The sequence below is a fragment of the Rhea americana genome, unplaced genomic scaffold (assembly GCF_003343005.1).
Source record: "Rhea americana isolate MKP2758 unplaced genomic scaffold, rheAme1 scaffold_77, whole genome shotgun sequence".
In the NCBI taxonomy this organism is placed as follows: domain Eukaryota; kingdom Metazoa; phylum Chordata; class Aves; order Rheiformes; family Rheidae; genus Rhea; species Rhea americana.
Genome location: NW_028186945.1, coordinates 679,685 through 693,724, shown reverse-complemented (window position 1 = coordinate 693,724; position 14,040 = coordinate 679,685). Strand labels below are relative to the sequence as shown.

At 35.0% G+C, this 14,040-nt stretch overlaps 1 protein-coding gene across 3 annotated transcripts in view; it reads right to left on the bottom strand.

Moving 5' to 3' along the window:
• Positions 1 to 14,040, bottom strand: part of NDUFAF2 (NADH:ubiquinone oxidoreductase complex assembly factor 2) — a 65,867-nt gene that overhangs the window by 32,623 nt on the left and 19,204 nt on the right. The window contains exon 1 of one of the 3 annotated variants that reach the window (XM_085322400.1): positions 11,331 to 11,401. The exons of the other annotated variants lie outside the window; for them this stretch is intronic. Within the exon in view, the coding sequence (XP_085178526.1) occupies positions 11,331 to 11,379 (49 nt within the window). The 5' untranslated portion in view covers positions 11,380 to 11,401. Of the gene's footprint in view, positions 1 to 11,330; positions 11,402 to 14,040 lie in introns of those variants that run through there. 3 annotated transcript variants of the gene reach the window in all.

Here is a 14,040-nt window from a genome sequence, read left to right as displayed (position 1 = left end):
CAGTTTCCATCTGGATTATAGCAACTGTGTTTAAATGTCCCTTAACTGTTCATGTAAGAACAAACAGGTATTTTGTCTAAGGTAAAACAAGCTTTGCTATGTAAAGTTCATGGTGTTTAAAAGACTTTRCAATAAATGTTTTATTTAAATAATACATTTCTGTTTTACAAACAACATCAGAATTCTAGAGCATAATCTATTTGAGTAAATCATTAACTGAAAACACTACTTTTTACTTTGGTCTATGGGAAAAAAGAAAAAAAAAGGAAAAAAACCCCAGCCAATCAATCAGTGATAGACTAGATCCCAAGGTTTTGTGGGGTGGGAAGGTATATTTAAAAAGAACCTAGTAGTTCATTTGACCTTTAAAGCACAAAATGACATAATTTCCTCATTTCTCGTTATTGTATAACATAATGCAATAAGCATTTCTTCAAAAAAAAAATTACTAAGTATGTTGAACAGATAGGCTATCAAATCTAGAGTCTGTTCTGTTGATATGAATGACCATAAACCTGACCAGGCTCTGAACATGGCCCAGGTCTGTTGCAAAAAGATTGCTTCAAAATTCCCTATCTGATAAACTAATGTGCAAGCAGAGCAAAATAAATAGCTTCAATGGTTTCAAGTGTAAATCCTTAGTTTAGGTAATTTTAATGCAAAACTACACTTTCTAAAGTTTTTATGCCAGATACTCTGCTAATAGTTACCCCTACATACACACTATCTTTTTAGCGTCATTATTTACAGTAAAAGCAATGGGAGGTAATATCTAACATACTGAAGTACTCTTGGGATTTCAACTCAAAAGCTTTCCAGGGAATGTATCTGCTTTGAAGCTCTTTTCAGATCTTAGCCATTATATTTTAAGTATCTGAAAACTGTCCTCTACTTGAGCTGTACAGATTCATGTTTTCTATATGTAAAACTCAAATGAGTTTAAACATTCTAATTTCAGAAATAAGGACGATTTCTCATTCTTCTCTGGAAAACGGTAAAAAAAATCCATTTTTCTTTTAGTTTTTTTCTTTCATTGTAGGACGTACAAATCAGTTAGAAGGGATACCAGAATTGTGTTTTCCTCTCCAACACTAAATGGCTTATAATAAAATGGGAAAGCGACAAAACGTTACGAACTGGTTAGTGGTCAACTTGTATTTACCTACRTCTATGTCAGAAATACATGGATAAGGCCATTCTGTAATATTTTGCTTTTTAGGACAGAAACTTAATAAAAAGATGAACCTGTAGCTGTACTAGGGACCAGAGCCCATGGATTTTATAGAGGTTCACATAAATTTTAGGTTTTTTGAAAGCATGCTGTACCCGAGATGCAAGTGGTTAACTGAAGTAAAAATATCTTTTATTGTAATTTGTCTGAGAAGCAAGTTCTCTCAGTGAACAATGGGATCTAAAACTACCTGCTAAATTTCTGCTTGTCATTCTAGTCCTCTAACTCTCTCAGGAACACAGTAAGATTTACTGAAATCTGTCTTCTGTTTCTTGTTCTTTGAAAAGCCTTGTGCATTCTACCTCATCAAATAGCACTAAGCCTAATAGATACTACACCTTTACACAAAAACCACTGTTTCATAAATGAATCTACAAGCAGCATACTGGAAATACACAACATTATGCTCTCGTCTGCAACAAAAGTRTAAATAATACTAGTACAAATGCCGCTTCCTTGAATAGCTGATGGATCCTCAGTGCTCTGGCATGTGGAAGCTTTCTCACAACCATTTTTTGGTTGTTTTGGTCTATTGGATTCAAGAAACAGTTTTCTACCAATTACTGTCAAAATGTGAATAAAACTGGGACTGAAATACTGAATGTTTTCTGTAAATGTATGAAAAACAGCTTAAAATGGGGATTTAGYATGTATAAAGGGAATTTAGCAAGCAGATAAAAAGTATACAATCACTTGTACTCTATAAATAAAAACATAATGCAGGAAGATAAACAAAAARGCAGTCATGCAGGGAAGAGAAATGGGCAAATGACAGCAAGTGCATGAATAGTAAATGAAATGAAAAGAAAGTTACAGCTGTGGAGAACATCAATTAAGCAATATGACCCAACACAGCAGTGTTACAGTCTGGTTTGGATGATTAATTATATTTCAATTATAAATCATTTACAAACTACCATTTAGTATTTCCATTTTTCAGAACAAAGTCAATTATTATAGTTAGCTGCACACATACACTCTAAAGGAGCTAATGCTATTTCTCTTTTTTGGAGGTTTTAATAAATTTTTAAAAAGGATTATGGCTTTGAGATTTGCAAAGAAGATTCAGTCATATACAAGGTCTGAACACAATTATAACTAATTCTGTATACAGTAGTTGATGGATTAAAAATATTAATATTGCTATTTTATTGCACTTGCTTTTCATTACAGTGCATAGGTAGAAAAGTTGATACATTTCAGCCAGAGCCACCACAATGGCACAACTTGTGAAGAACAGCAAGATTAGCCAACCTAAAGTAACACGATGCGGTCCTTACAGAATACTACCTGTGGGACCTTAACAGTTTATCTTGCTTTTCACTGACTGCTTTAGCTGGGGCAACGGCCACCAAAATACCATTTTCAAAAGGAAGGATGATAAAGGGAACAGTTTAACATGCATTCAGAGGGACAGCCTCCTAGACAAGACAAAGCCAGATAGCAGTCTTAAGGAGTAAGAGCTCTTTCCTGGGAGATGTGGAAGTAATTTTAATAGTACAGGAGAGGTGAATATAGTATGACCCTGGAACAAGCAAAGTGTTTGCAGAGACAGCCACTAAGCATGACTGACTGCAGTCAGAAGAAACATTGTACACCTTAAATGGAATAAAATACCTAACAAAGACTGAATAAAAGTAGGTAATGGTAGAGTCTGATAGGGTTGACCAGCTATAAAACACTTTGTCTCATCTTACTCCCCCCAAAAAAACAAAATAAAAACAAACAAACAAAAAAATCCTTTACCATACAATTTATTTTATAAAATTACACCACGTGTGTGATGAAACAATCTATCAGAATCGAGGCAAGTAGGTAAGACACCAACAGTGACTGCTTTTTCCCTTAAACTCTCAGATAAAGCAATATGAAGGGTTGCAAAGGCATAGACACAGACAGGACAAATGTTATTCTACTAAAGCTAAGTGTGCATGCAGGGGCTTTGCAACCACTGAACTGACAACTGGGTCTTACAACAATCTCACTGAATTTTGTATCCAAATATTTTACTCATATTGTATACAAAATACTCCTGAAGTGTTTTCTTTTTTTTTTTTTTTCCTTTTTCTTTTTAATTCCTAAGACAGACCTTCTGCTCAGAATAAGCTTTCACAGAATCACAGAATGGTTTAGAAGGGACATCTGGAGATCACCTACTCCAACACTCTTGCTCAAGTAGGGTCACCTAGGGCACGCTGCCCAGGGCYCTGTCTATACAGCATTTGAATATCTCCAAGGAAGGAGGCTCCATAACCTCTATGGGCAACCTGCTCCAGTGATCAGTCACACTCACAGGAAAGAAGTTTTTCCTCATGATCAGACAGAAGTTCCTGCACTTCAGTTTGTACCTGCTGCCTCTTGTCCTGTTGCTGGGCATCAGTGAAAAGAGTCTGGTCCCATTCTCTTGACACCCTCCCTTCAGATACTTATCAATGTGCATAAGATCCCCCCTCAGCCTTCTCTTCTCCAGGATAAACAGGCCCAGCTCTCGCAGCCTTTTCTGATATGAAAGATGCTCCTGTTCCCAATCATCTTCGTAGCCCTATGCTGGACTTGCTCCAGTAGCTCCATCTCTCTTATACTGGGGGGCCCAGGACTGGACACAGTGCTCCAGATATGGCCTCACCAGGGCTGAGCCAGAAGGGCAGGATCACCTCCCTTGACCTGCCAGCAACTCTCTTCCTAATGCACCCCAGGAGACCATTGGCTATCTTGGCCACGAGGGCACATTGCTGGCTCATGTCAACTTATCCACCAGCACTCCCAGGTCCTTCTCTGCAGAGCTGCTTGACAGTCCCCAGCCTGTACTGGTGCATGGAGTTACTCCTCCCTGGGTACAGGACTCTGCACTTGCCGTTGCTGAACTTCATGAGGTTCCTCTCCACACAACTCTCTCTCCTAGTGTACCAGCCATTCCTCCCAGTTTTGTATCATCCACAAATTTGCTGCAGGTGCACGCTGTCCCTTCATCCAGTCATTGAGGAATAAGTTGAACAAGACTGGACCCAGTACCGACCCCTGGGTTACACCACTTCCTACCTCTAACTAGACTTTGCATCATTGATCACAACCCCCTGAGCTCTCCCTTGCTGCCAGTTCTCAGTCCATCTCACTGCTCATCTACCCTGCACTTCCCTGAGCTTGCCTATGAGGATGTTATCAGAGACAAACCAATTCTAAAGAATCACACTGAAGCCAGAAAAAAGAAGAAAAAAAAAAAGGTATTGTAAGAAGCAGAGAAGAGCAAACACACTGCCAGAACTAAGCACGTACATTGAACTGACAACTCAATCTATCACAAAAATGTACAAATTATAAATTGTGCTTCAGAATACTGATATTATACAGCAAGTACATATTGCAGCAGTGAGTTCAAAAAAGTATTCATTATCACCAGTTATTTCCAACTTAAAAGCATAAATATTTACTCAGATAAGGTCCCTTCCAACCTTATTGATTCTATGATAAACTCACTCTGAACTTGATTACCTTATCCCATAAACAAAAAATGCCTTACTTTGGCCTATAAGAAAAAAAAATTGCTGAAAAGAGCTTAAAGACAATTCCATATCTGTAATACTATGACACAGGTATTCATCTCAATTTAAAGCTAGTATCTCAGCTCCAATAAACAGAAGATATGTCCCATTCTTTCTAATTTATACTAATTATTCTACAGCATTTAACCCTCAACTGGGTAGACTGATTACAAGAAAAAAAAAAAAAGAAAGAAAGAAAGAAAAGAAAAAAAAAACCCTTCACCACCTTATTCTTGTATCCTAATTTAAGCTTAAGGCACACGAGAACTGAAAAAGATATACTTAAAATGAGATATCTAAACAAGGGTGAACACTAGTTTAGAAACAACTTCCTAAATGCATTTTCAACTCATTAGTTTAACAGTGGATACTCAAATTCAGTAACTTTTCCTGGGGTTTTTTTTGTTGTTATWTGGGGGGAGCGGAAGTGCCCAGATGTATTTCACTTTGATTTCAAATTTGTTTATACTTACAATAATAAGTCTGCTTACAGTGGTCTGCTTTTTCACATATCTTTGAAGTCTCAAAAATAGAAAATAGATTGAAAGTATAATTAGTAATATACATGATTAAAAGAATGCTGTTTTCAGCTTAGTACATAACTCTATAGCTCTTAACACATAAAGTCAGTAGTTTGCAAAATATCATCTTTTATATAGAGAAATGAAATTTTTAATTCATTAGCACTCAAAGAAAAAAGAAAAAGGCAAACGAACTGGTGCTTGCTTACTGAAATCAAATAATACTTATGAAAGAGTACAATAAATTAGTAGATTGGCATTAATAAAGTGAAATCATTTGTCTTTCAAGACCTGAAAATTTTTGCCTAATTTAATTCATACTTTACATTGTTAGGTGACTTTTAAACCCCTGCCTGAAAAGTTTGTTTCTTTAAGTTAAACAGTTATTTAAAACTGTTTTCCAACAACGCTGATTCTGCAAGAATCACATCTTAGCTGCTTTTGTTTTGCTCAGAATAGTGTAGATGATAGAGGAAAAGTAATAGAAATATAAAAGGAGAAAAAAACACYCCATCAAACCTTTAAAAAGCCATGGTATAGCAGCTGCTTTCCAAACTCTTAAGAACAGGAAAAGGATAGACTGTAAACAGGACTAAAAGCTATCTGAAAGTCAAAGTTTTTTTGCACTGAGTCAGCCTGCAAATAGATTCTTCTCCTCAAATCTAAGTTTCCGTTGTCACTTTGGAAATTAGGAAAACAAAAGTACACACAAAAAGCAATATGCACACTCCACTTAGCAATTTATTTGCTTTCTACTTCCATAGCTCTAGCTTTAAAAACTTTCTAAATGTTTAGTTACCAGCAAATATTGAAGTCTACATTTTCACAGCACAATCCAGTATTTAAACTCTCAGTTGCAGGCCTGTTGATTTTTGTAGAGTATTGTGCTGCTTGAAGTTAAAGTTCTAATTGCACCTCTTGTAGCCAGTAACTTCATCTAAAAGTTTCTACATGAAAGCCTTTATGTTGGTAATTGAATCAAAAAGATGAAAGATTGCCTTGGGATAGCAGGGTTTTTGGACTCTCATAGCTTCTGATAGCCAGAAGCTAAGGGTTTGATATACAGAGTTTATGATCATTAAAAGAACAAGTTGTGATTTTTATAAACTCTACAGTCAAATAATTTCACCAGGTACTTCAAAGACTTGCAGACACCTCAACTTTATTTTAACTTTTAGAAGCAAAAAACAAAAGTACAGTTACTTTACTACACTTAACCAACCTAATCTCTGAAATGTACTCTCAGAAATAAGGATTTTCATAGAGATTCTCACTACTTCAAAGCTATTGGATTAACTTCATCAGAATTCTAACTAATTTATTCCAATTTCTTTCTCTAGTTTGAGCAGCTAAATATAAAAACATGAAGACTATGTATTTAAGATGTCACACAAGCTCTTTTATTCTTAAATATCTCAACTGTTCTGAACATCTGCACTAAATCAAGATGCACAAGTTGTGTTTCATCTTACTGAAGTGCAACTCTTCATTGAAGTAAGTGAAATCACACAGCCATTTAGGACATCAAGTATTATTTTCAGTATTTTTTTAGGGAGATTTGGCATGCAAGATGTAAAGATTAAATACAATTTGGAGATACCTTAAAATAGCTAATATAATAAAAGGTACCAAAACAAATTATGCCCACTACAGAGAACGCTCTTTTTTTCTGGAATATTTAGGTCTCTGAGCTCAACAATATTTTTGCTGGCCTTGCTTAACTTGCAGACATGACAGAAYGACAGCGTAGGATGGCACAGATACAGACCATTAACAACAAGAAGGCATCTGAATACAACTTTACGGGTATAGCTGCTTGCAAGGTAGGTGGGGTTCCATGAATAAATTCCTGTGCACTGAGATGAAAGAAAATGCCTCAATGTCCAACTATCCAGTAGTCTTAGGATACACAGGCATTCTGAAACATGGACAATCAGGGAGTTGCAGTCTCCTAAGGATGATAAAAATGACACTGTTTCTATCAAAAACAGAAAAACTTCAAAAATACGTAACCTTCCCCACTCCCCCAGTTTCTAATATGGAAATATAAGCAATTATACAAAACATTCTAAATGAAAGATAAACTTGTTCTATGATATTATGCCTTGTCTCAGTGGCATTCTTACCAATGATTTTGATAATGTGAACTTGTTTTTGTGAATGAATGTTTACTTTTTAAAATGATAAGCTTAATGAGAGTTGATACTCAAACACTTATATACACAGAGAGATATGAGAGTATGTATATGAATGAGATGGAAGTAGCACACACAGGAGAGAGATGAGATTTTTACCCCTTAATAAAGGCAAAAATTTTTGCACATAACACTCATTTCCTACCCTGGGAATTTTTAATAAAATAAAATTACCTGTATGATAAACCTTCTATAATTACCAGCAAGAGTCTTATTTTTCAGTTTAAGGGCACTTTTGACTTGTAGCTGCATTTTACATACTGTACAGATGACTAAACATATATTTAAATATCAAATTCAGACATTTTTAGTTCAAATCAATTAAACTGAGAAATCATCCCCTTCTGGCTGCCTATATTTCTCTTTAATCCTGGTCAGTGTAAGACCTTATTACAAGTAATTTGCTACTTTAAGGCTGAGGAAAAATGCTAGCCTCACAGTTTTTGTCATTTCCTCCCCCCCCCCCCTCCACCTTCCCTGCAGGCTGCTACTGTTGATGGCCTTTATGGAAATATAAATTCAATCAGCAGCTGCAAATTTCATGAGACGTCCATCTTCATGCTGAATTTCTAACTGACTGTCAAAACAATCTGTGGATTTCTCCCTGATGAAACATACTTTGAATTGTAAATTTCTGCAATTTTCTCATGTTAGAATTTGAGCTGCACTAAAATAGAGCTAGCCCAGATATACTGTCTACCAGCTTGAGACAAGTCATTTTTCCCCTCATTAGCTCTCCCTACTACAGGTAGGGTTAAATAATAATCCATGAAAAACAATCTTTTTTTACACGAAAAATTACATTTTTATTCCTTCTAGCAGTAAAATAAAATATAAAGGCCTTCAATACATTCTAAAAGCTTTTCAAAATCAGTTACTTATTTGAACTCACTATTCATTTCACAGTATTTTGCAGGGATAAAAATCAAAATTAGCTTCAATAAAACAAAGTATTTCCTATAGTGTCGAAATTGTCAAATATTCAAAGAGAGCAAGTTAAGTTCACAGAGATGGTTTCTCTTTCTTCTAAATCTCCACTTATATTAAATGACTAAGATTGAATTGTTTATACAGTTCTGAACAGTTCTCTATTCGCTGAATACAGTAAAACAGAATACAATTTCTCATTCAACCGCTATTTCTTACAGTAGCTTAAAGAGAACATACAACATAACAGGTATATTATAGTAACTTAAGTATTTTGCTTTAGAAGAAAATTTGTTCCTCTCTTTTGTAGACACTAACAYGAAATATGTAAAAATATTATATTTCCAATTGTCAAGCAAATGAGACAGATGGGAATATAATAAACAGACTTTCTACATTAAAAAAATCATTCACAATGAAAAAAAATCATAGTTTGATAAAGACAAATCTTAAAGTTAAGAACTAGTTATCTTTGTTTTTTTTCTCTCCAGAGATGAATATTGGTGTGTTGAGGAGGCGGAGGGTGGACCTTACTATTAGCCTATCACAGAAAACCATTTCCTTTCCAATGCATCAATAAAATCTCTTTCAAAATATCTGGGTATCATTCAGTTTACCTAAAAATTCAGTGTGGCACCTTCTGTTTGTAAGCCCCAGAACATCCAGCTAATTCTCAGAATGGGGCAAACCTTAGAATGGTTAGCTACTGAATAACTCCCTGAAAAACAACCCTGAGGTTTTATTAGTCTTAATAAAGTCACTTCGGCATTTGTTTCACTAAGGCAATGTGTGTGGGGCTTGAGTTACCTGCACTGCATTCTGTTTTGTGGGAACTGGAATGATCCGAAATTTGATCTTATTTCCAAACTCTCAAAACTAACTCATCTTCACAATTTCCCCGATTGGGTTCTTAGCCTGAAGTGCAATGTATGCATGTATAAAACATGTGAGAGAACTACTCTAGGCCAAAAAATCATATTTGTTTCACAAAAAGGTCCAAGGAAAGAACACTAGCAAGCAGCTAATGGGACATATACTATGCAAAATCTCTTTCCGTAAGTAATACAGACTAGAAGGGCAACTTCCTCAGTGACAACTACTGTGCCCCCCTTCCAAGCATACCCATAAAACTAATCCTCATAAATTTGTTATTCTTAGAATACAAGTTCCCTGCTCAGGCATATATATCTCTCTCCCTCTCTTACACACTCATTCTCCGCCCCCCCCCCCCCCCCCCAAAAAAAAAAATACTATTTCAACAGAACTCTGGTTCTGCTTCATTCAATCACAACATTCCTGATCAAACAATACTGAAGGGCGTTTTTTCAGTCTGACATGGTCAAATATTTATTAGCTTTAACAGAAAAACAAAAGCACACACCAAGCTCTTCTCTAACACCAGTCATTTTGTATAGTGAAGCAAATATTCTGTCACATACACAGTTTCCAGTCACAAGTTTTAGCACCTGAGTGTAGCTACAGATTTTGTTAGGACAGGTAGTAAGAATGGCGGCTACTGGCTGTATTACAATAACTTGCATTATAACAGCTTCTTGAATATTTTATTATTTTGTTACGTTCATCTTTAGTGCTTTCCAGAAGGGAAGGGAGGCATAACAGGAAAGTTTGGTTCAATTTTTCAAAATATGAAGAACACTACTGACAGTACCCTTGTAACACATGCCTAAGGTAGGCACAAAGAATTCATTCTAATAATATTAATCCTCTGTGATTTGGTATTTGTTCCCATTCAGCTTAAGGTTTTATCTTGCATTATTTTAAAATCTTTCATCAACATATAAACAATTATTTCCAATTTACTCCTATCTTTCAAGTTCCAGGCCATTACGCTTTATTAAATCACAGATATGAAGTACTTCCAAAGGAGCTGATTAAACTTCATCTAAGACACAGAGGTGTAGAATTTTGCAATTTTCGTGCGGACTCAGATGAGCCAACTTCTAGGCTTCCTACCGAAACTGAAAACACTGAAGTACTTGAAAATTTAGGCAAGAAATTTGAAAGCAGTGTTAACAGGCAACACATAGAACTGCATGAAACAGAAGTCACCATAGGACAATATGAACAAATTTGATCCTACAAAGCCTAAAATATGTTAAATATTCTTGAGTGCCATCTTCTGGCACCATAGTTACAGTTACTAAGCAAGTGTAGTTTACTTTCTTTCCAATATAATCTTGGAAGTTGTTAGCATGTCAAATAAGGATGCATTTTTAACAGGAATACTAAATTAATGCATTCAGAAAAAATCTATTTCTGAGCAAAAAAGTTATTTTACAGAATTCTATGTAATGTAAAAAGCTGTAATAGGATAGAATTCAGTCATCTGCAGATACAAAAAAAAAAAAAATCAAGTAATATTGAAGTCAGATAAACCTAAGATGAAACGAAACTTACATTTTTGCAAGTTGTCAGCAGAATTTCATATTTTAAAAAATAACAATTTTATGGCAGCAAAATAAACCACCTGCAGATTGTATTAATCTCCTTCCAAATGTCCCCAATTCACATATTTATTACTGAAATACTCTACTTCTGTTTCAGAACTGAGGATGTATTTCTGCAATCAGAAGTCTGTCTATTTTTTCTGAAGGTATATTGATTCTTTAATAAAAAACAGTATTGCCTTCTATCTACAAACCTTGCCTTGCTCATGACCTTTAACAATCATGACTACAACTCCATCACATCTTCTTTGGCTTTTCTTCTCAATAGCCAAACAGTTAATTTTTTTCTTTTTTTAATGTATTTAAGCAAAGATTTCATACTGCAACAATAGCAAGCTTTCTAGTAGGGTACTCCTGCACTTAAATTCTCTCAGGAAGAGCTTGCAGATAAGAATTTGGAAAACAGCAATAGCAGAGAAAAGAATCAACATCAGGATGTAGGAAAACACCTCTCCTGGAGTGAGCTTGATTTCCTAACCACCTTCTTCTAACCTGCATTTTCTTGTCCTTATTTGTTTCAATGGCCTTTTCTTACTGACTTTTGTCTTGTTTTGCCAGCGGAGGAGGAGAAAACAGAATCTGAAAGCTTCCATTACCTGCCGGATCCTTAGAAAAAAATTGTCCTATTAACCAAATGAAGACCTAGTGAAATTAAAAAGCAGATGAAAATGCTTATTTATGCTTATTTTTTCAGGCATAAATGAATTTTTTTTAGTATTTTGTAAGCATTGCTTGAATAAAGTCAACTATAATAATATTGTACCACCCCCAATTTACACAAAGTTTACGTTTTAAAACGGAACATAGTCAATCCGCAGTCTCTATACATTTTTTTCAGTATAATACTAATTTGTGTGCATATTCCTGTAAAAATTTGTGTTTGAGAATTTTGGCACCTTTAGCAAAATCATATGAATAATCATCTTACCAACAACACTCAATTTTATTATTATTTACGATAGCCTTGAAAGTCTCATCTGGAATGAGGGCATCCAAGTTAATCAGGCACACAACCTTATTCTGTGATCTTACACATCAGGTCTTGCTTTCAACTATTTTGCATCAATAAGATAAGCAACAATGAGATTTACAGTCATAAGAAAAATCTTATTAAATAGGCTATATGCAAAACATGAAGAAATTCTGTATAGCTTTGATGTAACAGGAGAAAAAAAAGAGCATTAAACCTTTTAGATATTTGCCATCAAAATCTAGTTTTCTGTGCTCATTAATATTTATGTCCAGATTCCTAGACCATCCTAAAAGTAGTGCAAGTTCCTATGGTTGTTTCACAAATTCATCTTTCTTTCACTTACTCCTCAAAAGTCAGCCCAAACACCTGTCAATGTCATATTTCCTTTATTAAAAAAAAAAAAAAAAAAAAAAAAAGGAAAGGAAAAAAGAAAAAGAGCACAACCCACTATCTCACAGGTGCTTCAGATGACAAAGCATCTCCCCTCTACATGAACTTCTGTCCCTGGAGTGTCTGGGTCATGTAGAATTTGGTGGCCATGTACAGCTGCAAGAGGCTCTCTAAATTTAATCACTGCTGTAACTTGCCTCACAAACAGCAGGCTCAGTAGAGTACTGCCAATTTGTTTGATTAAAAAGCATAGAAAGGGGAGCACTGAAAATGAAAACATGACTGTGGTACTTCCTTAAATACTCTTTCCTTCATCCAATGTTTTCCATACCTTATGGTCAGCAGAAGAGGGAGGGACAAGATCTCTCTCCCCACTCCACCCCCCCTTTTTTTTTTTTTTGACTTACAAGTCCAAGAAGGAAGTTGGCAATGGAAAGGGAAGTTAAATTAATATTTCACATCAGGATATTCCTTGTACGATGATACTGAGTCATAACCTTAATATCAGCTAATATCAGAAATGACCTACATGTCCATTAGACAAAACATTGTTTCTGTTTTATCCAAAAACAATCTGCAAAGTCAAGATGATTTTAAGCTATATAAAAGACATTCATGCACATAAGTGAACACTACAGCTGTAAATTAAACCAATCAATGGATGTCCTTCTATAAGAAAAGATTAACTGCTGATGTGTACATCTCACCATCACAGCAATAGTATCAACTGAGAATGGCAGAGTTGGCTAAAATACTATATATAATGTGTGTACGTGTGTAAGTACGTATTTTATTCCTATCCTGAATGTAACGTGCAATCATCTCTCACTATTTTGATGTCCTTATGTGCTTACAATTACTTACTCTGTTTTCTAATCATCTTTCCCCCTTTTGTTTTCTTTAGCACCTATTAAACATCTTATAGGTATACTAGCTAGATACTTATCATTACTGATATGGAAGAAGCTACTGATTACTTTCCTTTTAGTCTACTATTTCACTTCTTGTCAGTTGCAAATGCAATGCTAAGTCTTTAATATTTAAAAAATTAATCCCAATGGGCAGTTCCTCCTTTGTATTTTAAATACATTTTGCATTTTTTTATATTTCATTTTTATAACAAGTTGCAGATTTTTTCCTCTAAACTGATCTTTAAGTGCTGCTTTAGGTCTCATTCATCTTCAGCAATTTATTTCTCATCCACATTTACACCAATCTTCAGAAGCACCCAATAACATCTTCTGAGATAACTCCACATTTTCTTTACATTTTAGCCAGCATTCTCACTTTGTTTCTTTGCTAATTAGCACTGCCACTATTTTTACTTGGCTCTTTCCTTATCTTAGTACATATTTTCTCCCCCATAATTTAATTCATATACTCAACATACTCAATGCATTCAAATATACTCAAGGCATTCTTGAACCTCATCCCACAGAATTTCAGAAAAAATGGCAAATGTTGCCCAATACATTACAGAAAAACATTTAAGTATCTCCATAACCCCCTCCTTGAATTACAAAATGATTTAAAACTCCATAATGCCAGTGGCAGCTTTACTCCAACCGTTTGCTGCCTTACTCACGTAGACTGTCAACACCTGACTAGAAGTCACCCCTTATTAACAGTTTCTATCTCGCTCAACAGTATGGAGATCTTCTATTACACCAGATTTCTAGAAAATATAATATTTTTAAAGTCCTAGCACTTAAAAAGACAATAGTAATATGATTTAACACAAGATAACTTTTAAGTAAATTAACAAAAGATAAAAGTTCCAGTTTGCAAATTGCTCA